The sequence below is a fragment of the Cotesia typhae genome, unplaced genomic scaffold, assembly GCF_013202065.1.
Source record: "Cotesia typhae breed Kobodo isofemale line unplaced genomic scaffold, CoteBio_Ctyphae contig_123, whole genome shotgun sequence".
NCBI classification, from domain to species: Eukaryota; Metazoa; Arthropoda; class Insecta; order Hymenoptera; family Braconidae; genus Cotesia; species Cotesia typhae.
The window spans coordinates 659967-675792 of NW_027423715.1; the positions used below are offsets into that span (position 1 = coordinate 659967).

The 15826-nt window shown below is 32.2% G+C and overlaps 1 protein-coding gene across 5 annotated transcripts; it reads left to right on the forward strand.

The window, feature by feature from the left end:
- The first annotated feature begins 328 nt into the window (after positions 1-328).
- Positions 329-13859, forward strand: LOC141536187 (uncharacterized). 5 transcript variants are annotated; one of them, XM_074256534.1, is made up of 11 exons: positions 329-486; positions 595-746; positions 1607-2661; positions 3157-3278; positions 3360-3488; positions 3844-7311; positions 7681-8073; positions 8209-11181; positions 11862-11976; positions 12130-12443; positions 13152-13859. In XM_074256534.1, the coding sequence occupies exons 4-11, from the start codon at positions 3272-3274 to the stop codon at positions 13208-13210; spliced, it is 7458 nt and encodes a 2485-aa protein (XP_074112635.1). In that variant the 5' UTR covers positions 329-486; positions 595-746; positions 1607-2661; positions 3157-3271; the 3' UTR covers positions 13211-13859. The 5 variants fall into 5 exon arrangements, with proteins under 5 accessions (XP_074112635.1, XP_074112644.1, XP_074112650.1 ...); XM_074256543.1 differs by having other exon boundaries at positions 1607-2298; XM_074256549.1 differs by having other exon boundaries at positions 1607-2262; positions 13135-13859.
- The last annotated feature ends 1967 nt before the right edge of the window (positions 13860-15826 follow it).

A 15826-nucleotide genomic window follows, 5' to 3' on the forward strand; every position in this document is an offset into this window, starting at 1 on the left:
TTAGCTGTCACTTTACAATTTTTTTGATTTTCTTTAATAAATAAATGATTGCAAAAAAATTTATTAAAAAAATGGACTTGTAGAAATTTTAATAAATTAAAAATGCAATTTCTTAAAAATAATTTTTTAGAAGAAATTTTTTTGTTGAAGAAAATTAAAAAATTGTCAAGTGACAGCTATATTTAATGTCATAAAAATTCCACATGTGAATATTAATAAAAATTACAAGGTAAAATTTTTAGAAGCATTTTTTTATTGTAATTGATTTGTTACAAAAATTTTTTAAATTGACAGCTAACAGCTAACTTCAGTACTGTGTTTTTAGCTGGTAATCCAGAGATTTATATTACTAACTCTATACTTTTCTTCCGGATATCATATTCTATACTTTGTACAGCTCGTCGTCACATCACGTAAAACTCTCGTAATCCCAAGAGGTTTATTACAATCGCCATTCGCCAATAAGTAATAACAAAAAGCATCAAGGTAAGCTTGTGAACCAAAAACTTACATCAGAGAATCCACATCAGCAAATTTTTGTGTCAATTGTTACGTAACAGCCTTTTCAATTTACTAATTATGTGATTTTTTCAGATGTCAATCGCCAAGCCTGTAATGCGTGGAATGTACGCTAAGAAAATAAAAATCCATTTGTTAGGAGCCACCCTTACGAGTATTACTGCTGGACTCTTGTGGAAGGTCTTGTACATGGACCGTCGTAAACGCGAATACGACGCGTACTGGAAGTAATTACTATTTTTTTTTTTTTTGGACTAAAAATAGAAGATGTTTTTTTAGTATTTAATTAAGGCTATTTTTAGACTTACTTTTTTGATAAATTTTATTTGTTTTAAATATTTTATATCAAAAATTTTTGAACGTCTGCTAACTTCAGTGTCATTTATCATTTTATTAATCCAGTTTTAAAAAAATTAATTAAATGAAATTATTTATAAAAAAGAGAACATCAATTATGCTGTGTCAGTAGAATAAATTGCATGTACCTAGATGATGTTTATTTTATATATAATTTGTGGACGTAATTCATAAAATGATATAAAAATTAAGTTAGCCGACATCTAAAAATTTTTGGAACTTTTTTTTTTATTGAAAAATTATTTAAAAAAAAATAAAAGAAAAAATTTCAAATGTAGAGAATTAAAAAAATTACACATGCAATTTTTAAAAAATATTTTTATGTTACAATTTAATTAAAAAAATTAAAAACATCGGCTAACTTTATTCTTTTAAAATTGACATAAAAATTAAGTTAGCCGACATTTTTAATTTTTTTTTTAAATTGCACTCACAGTTTATCAAATTTTTTACAAGTGAATTTTTTTAATTAAAAATTGCATTTATAATTTTAAAAAATTTTTAGATATAAATTTTTATTTCTCATATATTTTTACCGTAATTTATTTGTTAAAAAATTCTAAAAATTAATAAATAGCTGCTAAATTAGTTCTCATTGAAAATTTTTAAATGTCGGCCAACTTTATTTTGCTAAAATTGACAGGAATTTTTTTAATATGGTATTTCTTCGACATAAAAAAAGAAGTAATAATAATTAACAAGTGAATTAATTATTGTAAATAATTTTCAGATACTACGATGCTGAAATCCACGAGAGAATAATGGAGGAAAATGGTCTTCTTCAGTCATGTCCACAGTAAAACTCTCGAACTAAAAAAATTCATATAAAGTTGTTAGGTATCATGTAAATTAACTGAATAAAAAACAATTTAATAAATTAGTATGTGATGTAAAAAACATTATAAAAATGTAATGATGCAAATAATGATTATTATAATGAATGAACATTAAAAAAGTAAATAAATAAATAAAAGCCAAGACAAGTAAAAAAAATCTAATAAAATCCAAAGAAAGGTTAAGTTGTTGTCAGATACCAAAATGGTAGATGTCAGTAATGTTGATATCCCATAGTGCTTCGCGCGATTGATTTGCGCATGTCAGTTGGCTGCATTGCAAATGGCGGCTCCTTGTTATTGTTCATGGCGTTTTATGACTTGTCCCTTTATATCTGCCGATTATGACGAGTTTTTAAGTGATTAACACGACACACTGTGTCCAGTGGATGAATTTATTATTGTACAGTGTTATTTAAATACAATACTATTGTAATAATAAGTGCAGAGCCAGTTGTTATTGTAATTATCAGGAACAACTCGGAGCAGTAATATTCGTTACTCCAGAAGCAGAAGTGTGCTTAAGAATTGGCTAGTTTTCAGGAGAAATGGGGTAACGTTGTTCAACATTATCTTTTTCATTCATACGGTACAAATCACCCTGGATTTATCATTATTATTTATTAAAGATTACGATAGACACAATAATGCCTCTCAGTTAATGTTAAATAACAAATGTCTGATAACTCTGGTGGATAAAAAAACAATATTTCGGTGGGATTGTCGATGAAAAAATAAAGTACATTAAATTAAATCGTGCGGTTGACGGGGCTATCGTGAGCATGCTTGAGCCCACTTCACGTTCGCCTCCCCCGACGGACAAAATGGTGGCCCCCCCGATTATTATATATTACCAATGCTTTTTTGACGCCTTTTTTTAAATTATTTATTTGTTATTTACCTTTATTAACCAAATAATTATCTATCAATAATACTATACATTATTATCAAGGTATATCATTACTCCAACTTTTTTTTTTTTTTTATTATTTATTATTTCTTAATCATATTTATTGTATAACCTATTTTATTTGTAATGATAATTATAAAGCCGCCTTTTTAATTTCACTAATAAAATTTAAATTTAAAATTTGTTTTTTTTTTTTTTTTTTTATTTGATTTAATTTTATTTTATTTAATTTTTACTTTCCAACGGAGATATATTTATTTAGCCTCCAAAAAAATTTCTGACTTATTTTGTTTTATTTATTGTTTATATTATGTCTTATTACACATCAGTAATTGATAATTAATTGTTATTACTCTATTAACTGATTATAAAGTACGGAAATAATTTTTTAATTCATTTTTTATTTTTGTTATTGTTGAGGGCGTGACAATTTTTAGATCGATTGTTTAAATTCAGTGTTTACTTTATTTAATTTTTATTTATTATTTTATAAAGTGGTAAATTAATGAGTGATTAATAGTGATTGTTTGATTTTAGGTTTATAAATTAAACAACCAAGCCTGGCGTGGATCTTAAATCAGCTTGTGAAAGCCAGGCAAATAAAAAAAAAATACCCAGACCTATCCAGGCTTTTTGGGTAGTTATGTGATTAATGATTGGTAATTTTTATTTATATTAGTTAACGTAATAATAACACTAATTATTGTTATTAATTATTGAAATTTTATTTATAATTACAGTCATGGCGGCTGATAGTGATGGTGATCTGATTGAGACAGTGGTAACCTGTGAAGGTGACTTAGGAGATCCTGAATTTCCAAATAAATTTAAAATTATTGTTGATCGTTTGAAGTACCTGTTATCAAAGGGTATGTTTATTTTAATTTAATTAAAGGGCACAAATTGTGTGACAGCCTAAAAAAAAGGCGATAAAAATTTTTTTAGATATTTACAGCAATTCAATTATTATAAAAAAAAATTAAATTAAAAAGTTTCACATGTAAAAATTAATAAAAATTACAAATGAAGATTTTTAGAAGCATTTTTTTAATCTAATTGATTTATTTAAAAAAATTTTTAAATTAACAGTTGACTGCTAACTTCAGTAAAAAACATTTCACACTAGTTATGCCCCTCAATTCATAAAAATAACAAATGTGATATTTTTTTTTTTTTTTTAAATGCAGTAATAATTATAAATAAATTTTATTTTTATTTTTCCAGAAAAAGGCGAAGATTTAAGAGTAAACAAAGTAGAACCATGGAATTCTGTACGGGTAACATTTTCAATACCGCGAGAGGCAGCATTGCGACTACGAGAGCTTGCGAGCGAGGGATCAGCGACGCTAACTCAATTGGGAATATTATCAGTGCAAGTGGAAGGCGACCAAGTGATATCCTTGCGAATCGCGAGTCGATTTGGGGAGGAAACGCAAGAGATAGTGTTACACTCCAGTGGCACACAAGACACAAGTAAATCAAGAAGTGATACAAGCAACGGTGCGTCGTCGTCGAGCGACAGCAGTGATGCCTTGATGTCGCTGCCGGGTCCCAGTAGTGCGTGTAACATCTCCACGATGATCCGGGACGTGGCTCAGCTGATAGGAGCTGAAGGTACTGCTGACAAGCCGCCACAATTTCGCTCGCCGAACGTTGTTGCGCCGACAGACTGTGATCCAATACCAACATTTCTCGCAAAAACCGTTCAATCATCCTCTAATGTCATCAATACCCACAATATTACCAGCAATCAATCGTTAGCGACTAATTCAAATGCTTCACCGCGAAATAATTACAATGGACCATTCCCGTTTGCCAGCATGACACATGCTGCCCAAGCGATCCATAACCGTGAGTCGCAACAACAACAACAACAACAACAACAACAACAACAACAACAACAACAACAACAACAACAACAACAACAACAACAACAACAACAACAACAACAACAACAACAACAACAACAACAACAACAACAACAACAACAACAACAACAACAACAACAACAACAACAACAACAACAACAACAGCAACAGCAAACTGGTACAATTAAAACGACGCAACAGTTTAAGTCACATCACACTCAACCACCTCCGCCTTATCCAGCCGCAGATGTCCTGACAACCTCCCACGGGCTCACCACTGGACAAACTACTACTCAGTCTCCAGCGGTGACTGTTCCTCCCAATCAAGTTGTCGGACAATTCAAGACAAACTTACCCTCGACGTCGGGTAGCACGTCCAACGGCAACCAAGTTGCGCTCTCCAGTCCGTTGCTTGTCAATTTACTCCAAAATGACGGTGGGTCGCATCCTAATAATATTAATATTTCCCAAAAAATGCAGCCTCCAGCGTTGGTTGACGCTGCAGGTATGAGTCGCATGAAGCCGACTAAAAAACCAACAGGTCGCAGGAAAGACATGCCAATGGCCAGTGAATCACCTCCGAATTTAGACTCTCTCAGACCGGAAGATTTAATCGGCGGTGCTGCGGGAGCTATAGGTAACCTTGCATCCACTGGGCCTTCGGCTTTCGCGACTGTAAATGTTAATCAGCCGCTGACATTACCGCAGCAACAGCAGCAGCAACAACAACAACAGCAGCAGCAACAGATAAATGCTGCGAATCAAGTCCCGTCGACGTTACATACACAAGTACAAATTCAGCAAAAGTTTCCTGTGAGACAAGAACTGGCTTATCGGCAAAATCAGGTTATGCATAATCAAATGACTGTAAGACATCCGGTTAACGGTCAGCAGATTCGAACGCCTTTACAGCAGCGACAACTACTTCTTCAACAGCAACAGCAGTTGCTAGCGGCACAGTCGCAAAATGTAACCAACCCGGTGTTACAGCAGCCAGTTCAACAGCAATCTGTACCCCTGCAATCCGTCCCAGCGAACGCCCAGTTTATTTCGCAGCCTCAGCAGTCAGTTGGGCTGAATGTCGCTCAGCAGAGATTAGGCTACTTGAGCAACAGTCCAAGACAGCCTACTCCTCCGCCTTATCCGAGACAAGCTCCTGCGACGGTTACTTCTACCGCGACGCAGCCTCAACAGCAGCAAGTCCAAAATTTAAATGTCCAGCAGCAGTTACATCACAATCAGCTGAAAAACGTAAATATAAATACCAGTGCGACGAATGATTTTCGTTATGGTCAAAGCCAAAATATCCTCAGTAGAAATTACAACGTCGCAAGCTCACCAGGCGCCAATGGGACCACTTCTTGGAATCAACAGACTGCTACCGGGTCTTTACCGCAGGGCGTGCAAATAAATACAAATACAAATTCAAATACTATTGGTAGTAATAGTAGTATAATAAATACAAATATAAATACTAATACTAATGCAAATACTAATACTAATACTAATACTAATCAACAACGTCTAGCAGCAGTTACAAGCCAGACAGTTACAGCTCCAGGTGCCTTTACACAACAAAATATTGCCCGCGTAAATCACGCGACAGCAAATAATCCAATAAGTTCAAATACAAATTTAAATATTCCGCAAGAGCTACCTGTTACTGATACGAATAAAGTCAGTGCTGGTGATAATAATTCGACACCCACTGAAAGTATGCAAGTACAGGAAGATCCTGAGCCGGAGTACACCTCAACTGGTAAAATCCGTCAGTTTTTAATTAATCCGCTTACTGGGCATTTGGAGCCGATGCCCAGTGAAAGTTCCGATTCCGAGCCCGAGAGCGCTGTTGACAATCAGGATGATTTTTTTTCGTTTCCATCCCCATCAAATGACCGTTCCAATTCAATATTCTCAGACGATGACGCCGACAGCAATATTTCACGGCGAAATGACACTACGACGAACACAGACCAGTCGGATTCGGAAAACACTGGCAAGTCTACGGGCAGTGAAGGAAGTCTCAAACACGGAAGGTTAAAGTCTGCAAGAGACAGTCCGATGCCGGGGGAAAAAATAAAACTGAGGTTGAAGCTGGAAAAGTCCGAGCCTGTTACACCTGCGTACAAGGTTGACGTGTCGTTTGTCAACACGCCGCCGATGAGAAAAGCTGACAAGTCGGTTAGCAAAATTTTTTCAGGTGTTGCGGCTAATTCTGCTGGCACGGGTGCTGCTGGTGGAGGAGGTGCTGGCTCGGGTGGTAACAGTGGAGGTGATGAGCCTCGAGTACCGCCGCTACATATATCTTTGAGGGGTCGGAATGCCTCTGTTGTGCAAATAAGGAAGAAAGAGAAGAAATCCCTGCGTGAAGACGACGATTCAGCTGCGAATGTTAAAAGACGGGGGAAGTTAAAGAAGATGAAAGAGACTACGGATGGGACTAAATTGTTGCAGAAAAAATCACTGAATATGATTATCGCTGGGGGTGGGACCTCGGGGAGTAAATTGCCGTTGAGCAACTCGGCGGTGGTTAATACGGCGAGTGGGAAAATTAACAACTCGCTCCAGGGTGTCCTATCTAAACCCAATGCCTTGAAGCAACAGGATACTACGCAGGATGCCTCGGTGAGGCTTCAAGTTTCAGGGACTAGTAGCAAAGCTAGCTCGAGTAAGAGCAGTGATGTTGATGATATTCCACTTAATAGTAGAATACCTTCGCCTTTGAAACATAAGACTATCATTACACAGTCTAATACACAGGGCTTGAATAAGAGTCAGGGTGATGATGTCCAGAATCATACTAATGAACATAAAATTGGTGGAGGTGAGATTTTGTTATTTTATTAAGGTATTTATGCACTATGTGCATTTTGATATATTTTTCATATATACATATAAATTTTTTAAAAATTGATGTGGGTACTCAAATGAAAGCTCTTGATGAATTTTTTTTTAATTTGCATTTATAATTTTTTTAAAATTTTGAAATGTGGAATTTTTTAACTATAAAAATCCAAAAAATCAACAGATGTCTATAAATTTCACTATCATCTTTTGGCTTTTGATAAAAATTTTTTTCAAGTTTAGAATATGTTTGCAAATTAATTAATAATTAACAAAAAAATATAATATAAATTTCCGACAAAAGTTTTGTGTTAATTTAATTTTTTTTTTTTTTTTTTTTTTGTGGTAGGTAAAACAAAGAGAAGAGACTCGAAAAAGAAAAGTGAATCCGGTGAAGGTCCGCATCGTGAACAAAATTTACTATCTGGTGGTAGAATACTGGACAATCAAACTAAATGGAGGAAACTTGGTTACAAAGGCGATGCTGGTCAGCCCGTTAATAAAAAAGCGGCTGCTGCGAATCCTGAAATGCATCCTAATGATACGGGAACAATTAAAAGAGTCGGAGAAGTGAGACGTACGAGTGACAGTGATATAACTACGAAGACCGCGGACAAAGGGAATGCTCTGAGTGGCGTTACGTCGCGTGTTGCTGAGGTCAATGGTGTCAGGAAGGATCTTATTAATCAGGAAAAGAGACGAAGATTGAGTTTAATTGAAGAAAAAGACTTTCATTCAACAGGTAAATTATTTTATTGTATTTATTAATAAAAAATAAAATAATAAATTAAGATTAAATGTAATGAATAAACTTTATTTAATAAAAATTTTTAAATTAATTTAATATATTCAAGTTTAATAATATTTTTTATTACAGAATCTCAAAATACAGAGACGACACACAAGTCAGACTCTTCACACCCGTCAAATTCATCGTCATTGGATAATGACAGTACTTTAACAAAGAGTACGAGTTTGCCGAGCCAAAGTACTACTCAAAGTCAATCATTGAACAAACATGAAGTTGTAAAAACAACTCCACCGTCATCTTCCTCTGGTACGCCTTCTTCGCCGTCTGTCCAGCACGAAGCGACGAAGACAAATATAATAGTAAATAAAATAATTCCCGGTAAAAGTAAAACCGAGCTAGTGGATATTAAATCAAACGCGATTATTAAATCCCAAAGCGTGCTACAGAAGGTAAATAAAAACCATTCGCTACTAAAGAGCAGTGAAGTGACACTGAGCAAACACAAACTCGAGCATCCCAGTCACAAAAAAGTAACCCAAAACCACGTGATAAAGTTTTCTGAGCGGACTGTTGCGACGGCTAAATTAGACCAAAAGGTAAGCTTATTAAAAAGCTCCCAAAACCCGCCGATCGTTGAAGTTTCCAGGCCCTCGAGCGTGGATTCGCCGCCCGGCAAATTGCAACCGCAACCACAACAGAGTCCTAGTCTTCCAGAGACGACAGTCGACCGTGAAAAAGCTAAACCAAAGCTACCGGACACGGTGGTGCCCATCGGATTAATTGAGACTACCGCAGAGCGCGTTGGAAACGGTGGGAATGCCAATGCTGGTGAAGATTCGGGCATTGAGTCAATGGACGCGCTTTCTGAAAAATCACCGAATCAAGGTGAATCTCCTCTTCATCGACCAGTCGCCGAGTCATCGGTTTCTCAGAGCTCCAGCGCAGTTGCTCAAAAAAATTTACCTATTACAGCAATAACCGGTGATGAATCCTCAATATCCAGTAATAAATCTAACAACGTGCCTTCCTCGACTAGCAGTGATATGTGTTCAAATACGGAACTTTTAAAGTCCAATGATCCAAAGACATTGAGTCCTGTGTCGGTTGCTAATTATCTTGACACCCAATTGACTAGTGCTGATTCTACTGAGTCACCAAAATCTTGTGAACAGTCTTTAACATCACGAACTAATTTAAATAGTAACAACAGCAGCAACAATAACAACAGCAACAATAATAACAACAACAATAATAATAACAACAACAACAACAACAACAACAATAATAATAATAATAATAATAATGATAATGATAATGATAACAATGATAATAGTACTAGTGGAAATAGTAGTAGTAATAATAATAATAATAATAATAGTGATAGTAGTAGTAGTGGTAATAATAATAATAATAATAATAATAATAATAATAATAATAATAATAATAATAATAATAATAATAATAATAATAATAATAATAATAATAATAATAGTAATAGTAACAATGATAATGCTAATAATAATAATAACAATAGTAATAATGATAATGATAATAGTAGTAGTAATAATAATAATAACAACAATAATAATAATAATAACACTAGTAATAGTAATAATGATAACAATAGTAATAATGATAAAAATAATGATAATAATAGTAGTGGTGGTAATAAAAGTGATGATACCGAAACTAATAACGATGAACTAAATGCAAGTGATAAAAACGATACCGGTGAGAGCGATAAAAAAAATGTTGCAAGTCCATTGATAACTGCTGCTACTACTGTAGTATACAGTGATAGTTGTGATGATCGATTACTGCAGTGTGTCAAGACATCTATTACTGGTTCAACAACTAGTACTGCTGCGACTGTTACTGTAAGCATGACCGAAGAAACTGGTAACCTTGTGAGCGAAGACACCAGTCGTCTCGCTGAAGTTGAAAAAGTTAAAGAAGAGGTTGATAAGCCAGAAGAGAGTGCGGGTGTGGTTGACAAGCTCGAGGAGGTCAAGGATATTAAAGTTGAAAAAGAGCTCGTCGATATGGTGCATCAAAATAATATTCCAGAAGTTGAGGATCAGGGTGACGACGTTATTCCAAAGCCATGTAGTCCGGATAAGCCTGGCGAGTTTGATAAAGATGAGCATTTAAATTTAGATGGGAAAGTTAAAGTTAAGACTGAAGTCGAGCATGACACTAGGCAGGAGAATGTCTCGAAGGTTAAGAGCGAGGTGGCTCAAGATTTGGTCCAAGGTTCGACGCAGCAAGTTAAGAAAGAGCCGGTGGTTAAAATAGAGGAGGGGAGTAAAAAAGTGGAACCTCCAGAGAGTTTGCCCTCGCCGCTTGGAGACGATCCACAGCCGATAAGAATTACACCGCCGCTTTATACTTATTCTAATCCGGTGGTGCTGAGGGATGACACTCCGAGTCCGGCTGCTCAGGTGGACGACGGCTCGAGTGAGGTTGAAAATATGAAGCGAAAGCGCCGGAGAAAACAGGAGCTGGAGGGTCGGCAGGATGTTATTTGCATTGAGGATAACGATGAGACAAATTTTGTTGACCGGCTGAACCCGACGATAAGCACCGAGGATTTTGTGAAGCGACCGCCGCCAAAGTCGCTGCTCGAACAATTGCTCATTGAGATACCCAATGACAGCAATGAGAAACGGTCTCTGAGGACGCGGTCGCAGAAGCTCAACAGCCCGGATATCGCTAAAACACCCAAGAGCAGTCCACACGGCGTTGGAATTGGTACGGCTGGTAGGGCCGAAGAACGACGCAGTATTTCGCCCTATGCGAAAGCTAGTCCTAAATTGGGGATTCCCAAGCTGTCACCCAACTCTGCTAATCCTAGCACGCCCACTGTAACTGGAACTGTTAATAAAAATAAACGACGGCGACTGGAGAGCGAAAGCTCCGTCGCGTCCAGTGCTGATGAGCCGCCGCAGAAACTTGGTAAAAGAAAATCTTCTGAAAATGCTGCCGAGTTAATAAAAGTTTACATGGGCGTTGAAGAAACTGGAAATATTAAAAATAAACTCCATGGTAAAGATGAACATTCTAAGAAGGGTTACAGCATACTTACCAAGGCTAAGAAAGGTAATTCGGGTTTTAAATATAGGTGAAGAGTAATAAGCAATAATTAAGGGAAAGAAAGTCTGAATCATTGAGGATTCTTAAACCGGAAATTGGCAAGCCTATTAAATTTAAAACATTGTTGCTTATTACTGTCCATCAAGTAATGTTTTTTTGGTAATTATTTACAAGTAGGGTCCACCCGTGTTTAATTTATTTATTTATTTATTTTTTTTTTTTTTATTAAATTGATCAATTTTTTTTTTTAATTGTTCGTTTTTTTATGTACTTTTCAAAAAAAAATTATCAAAAAAAGATAAAATAAAAATTTTATCCAAAAACATGGAAGCCCAAATTTTTTTTTCAACTTTTAAAGGCAAAAAAGCTCTCAAAATCTTTATTTTTTCCTTTCACGCACAATAAAAAATTTTGCGTCATAGCGTCAAAAAACTTAGTGTTAAAAATTTTTGTGTTAAATTTTTAACATTTGTTCTGTTAGATCAATATAAAAAAATGATAAATATTTATTTATTTATTTATTTGAAAAGAAACGTTTCATGTAAAAACCAGTAGAATAAAAAAATTAAAAAATGTTAATTTTTCATCTAGATACGCCCAAAAATTAGGTAAACTCCACTTGTAAATAATTACCGTTTAAAAAAAAAAAAAAAAAAAAAAAAACTTCTAATTTTTTATTATATCAGGTCCAATTTTAGTCGATGTGGAATCATCAGATGATGAACCTCTTATAGACATGGCGGCAAAAGCGAGAATGCGGCTAACTGATGAAACTGCTTCGTCAAAGCTCAAAGATCAAAAGTAAATTTAATTTATTTTTTATGCGACAGTACTTTGTAGGTCAATAGTTGAATTTTTTTTTTTTTTTTTTTTTTTTAAATTATCAAAACTAATATAAAATCAAGAATGATGACGTAGATGACAATAATAATTATTAATTGTTAAAATTTATAGATCAACACTGAGTACTCCAGTGGGTGGTCAATTAAACTCAAGTAACGTATCGAATTTTAATGCAACACGTGTTCAAAGGGAGAGTAGACTATTAACGACAAAGCAACCGGGCAATGTTAATTCGCTGTCAGTGGGAAAAGAACGGCTGCGTGGTACATCGGTATCCAGCAATGAATCCGTTGGCGAAGTTCCGACCCGCAGGTCTGTAAGACAAAGCGCGGTTTCACCTCTAGCAACCCCGGCCAGCAACACTAGAGGCGCGTCTAGAACCATAGTGGAAGACGTTAACAGGCGGAAAACGCGGAGTGGTGCTGGTAAGCTTCATACGTAATATAACTTTTATATTTTTTTTGTCATATTATTTATGTAATATTGTCATACTGTAAAAAAATTTTGATTTAGAATTCTGATTTTTTGAGAACAATTATTGTTAATTAATTTAATTTGGAAAAATAATTGTAGATGTATTTTGTTTATTATTTTTTCAATATTATTATTATTATTATTATTATTCAACATTATTCTAAGATCGGTGATTTTACTTATTAAAGAGCATTTTTGTTATTTTAAGTCAATTTTTTCGATTCAATTTGATGGTAGACTATTCAATTTTTTTTTATTTATTAATTATTACACCACAATATTATCCCGGGACCTATAAGGGTGTATAAAAAAATTTTTTTTTGGAAACTGACGTATTTTTATATAAAACGTGTAAAAATGCAAAAAAAATTTTTTCTTCAAACTAAAAATTTTTTTAGACAAAAAAAATAATATAATTTTTATTATACGCTCGAAAAAAAAATTTTTTTTTACGTCCTTATGGCTTTTCACCGGGACCGACAATATTGTGGTGTAATAATTAATCAATAAAAAAATTGAATTGTCTACCATAAAATTGAATCGAGAAAATTAATTAAAAATAAAAAATACTCTTTAATTATTATTATCATTATTTATAATTGTTAATGTTAATTTGTTATTAAAATGGATAAAATGGTACAGTGGGAACGTTGTTTTAGTGACAGCTGAGACAGCAGAACAGGCGAAACGGAGACGAATATCCCGAGAAAACAAATGACCTTCGGGAAGCGACCTTGACAGTGATTAGCTATCGTCGCTCGTCAAGGCATTTATTGTCTGGTTATTTGTCTAGTGCCAACGGTTATTTGATATCGCCGTGTGGCTGGACCCCACCTGGTGAATAATCCCATGTACGTGTCAAATTGCGCACAACTTATTATTATTGTTATTAAATTAAATTAAATAGCATTAAATTAATTATATTGCATTGCATATTACCATTAAAACTATTTCATGATCTAAAATCAGTCTCAAAATAGATAAAAATAAATTTTTAAATAATTAATTAAATGCATGTCCGGAGTAAAGCGCACGGACGTGTTATGACACTTGATCTCAATGTCTTATGTGTTATTAATTATTAATTTTAAATTGGCATAAGCATTTAATGCTTCCGTGAGCTTTGAGCTCCGCTTTCGTTATTTACTGTCGCTTAACGAACGTGCTCTTTACTTTGCGACCGAACGTAACAGTTTAAAATACTGCCGAGTTGTTGAAATATATTTATTAATAAATAATTAAAATCCCTGTTATATTCTTATTACAATAGTTGCGATCTGTGGTCGTGTTCAGAGATAATTATTGATAATAAATAATAATTAATAAATAATAATAAATAATAATAATAATAATAATAATAATAATAATAATAATAATAATAATAGATAATCATCATGAAAGTTTGATAAATATTTCGCAATTTAAATAATAATATTTATATTTCACTATAATCGTATGTCCGTAATTATCCGTGGATTATCTTTTGTACAAAAAATAATTATTATTATTAATTATTAAAAAAAAAAAAAAAAACAACATGTAGACTGGGTCAAAGAGCTACGGAAAAAATTTTTTAATTAATTTAATAAATTACGCGCCATAATCTGACCGTACTGCCGTTGTTAATATCAAATACCAAATTATTATGCGCTCTTGACGAAGCGATTTTATTGCAAAATCCAAAAAATTAATTAAAAATAGGAAAATTTATACTAAAAACTGATAATTAAAATTAAAATTACATCACATTTGTTACTGAAAGATTTTGTTTATTTTTTTTTCTTTTGCTCGTATTTGACCAAAAAAATTTTTTTTTGTCTTAAAAAATAGATTTGTTATTTTAAAATCAATAATTGTGATTAAACACAACCTTTCAGTAATTAAAATGTCAGAGGATAATAAGAAAAAAATTTAGGATTAAATATGACAAATAAAAAATGATTTATTTTATTTATACAAAAATAACGTTGGAGTAAATTGCATAAATATAATGATGAAAAAAATTTAATTATTAAGTATAAAAAAGTAATACAAAACAATGGATACAATGTTAATTTGATAGCTAATATATGGATGACTATATTTTGTAAATAATTTCTTGTAAAAAAAAAAAAAAAAAAAAAAAAAAAAACCAATATTAATGATAATAATAACAAATAATAACACAAGCACTTGACACTGTAAATACAAAGCAACATAAATGAAAAATGTTTAAATTTCTATCTATTATAAATACAAATATAAATATAAATATGAAAAATATAAATATAAATATATAAATATATATATTATTACTACTACTATTATTACTATTAATTTAGTTATTATTAAAAAAAAATAATCTGCAACTTTATTAACTAGCTAAATATTTTTCACTCTTAAATTTTCATAAAATTACAATAAAAAATAAAAAAATAAAAGTTAATTCCTCTTTAGCACACATCAAAAAATAATTAAAAATAAATAATAATAATAATAATGAATAATAATAATTAACGAGATGAATGAATAATTATTAAAACACTTATGTATATTTACCTTTATACATCAGTAGAAATTGTGTCGATGGTTTATTGTTTCACTCGCGGTCAGAGAATCTAGTTTTCTATTTTATAAATATGTAAATTATACAGTTAAGAATTTAAATGTTTAAAAAAAATAATAACAATAACGCCGCTTTTTTTAACCATCGATCTGTTTCAATTTATTATAATTACAATTGTTTAAAATAATTATTTACTTATTATTTATAAATTTTTTTATCTCTAGTAAGGTATATAAATATTATAATAATAGAAATAATTATATTGCAGTAATAATAATAATGAGTAATATCAGGCGATGGAGGAATTAAAAAAAAAAAAAACTGCAATTAATGAATAGAATTATTTTTTTTTTAATTAATTTTTGTCTATACAATATTTGTTTAAGTTATTTAATACTTAAATGTTGCTTGTTTTTTAATTATTATACTGTATATAAAGCATGCATATTTTTTAATTCATTCATTCATTAATCAGTTTAAAATTCTTCATTGATAATGTATATAAAATAATTATTGTATCATTTAATAGTAACTGTTAAATTTAATTTTTTTTGTTTTTTTTTTTTTCTATTTTTATTATTGTGTATAATTAATGTAGTTGCAATTTTTTATAATTATTCATTGGATTGTAATTTTTCTATGTAAAATATTTCTTTTGACATATGGGTAGTTTGATGTTTATATATGTTATCAATTATTATTAATTATTCATTAATTATTATGAGTAATTGTATAAAAAAAAAAAGTTAGAGATATAAAGCTTAATTTGTAAATATATCATTTTCTTTG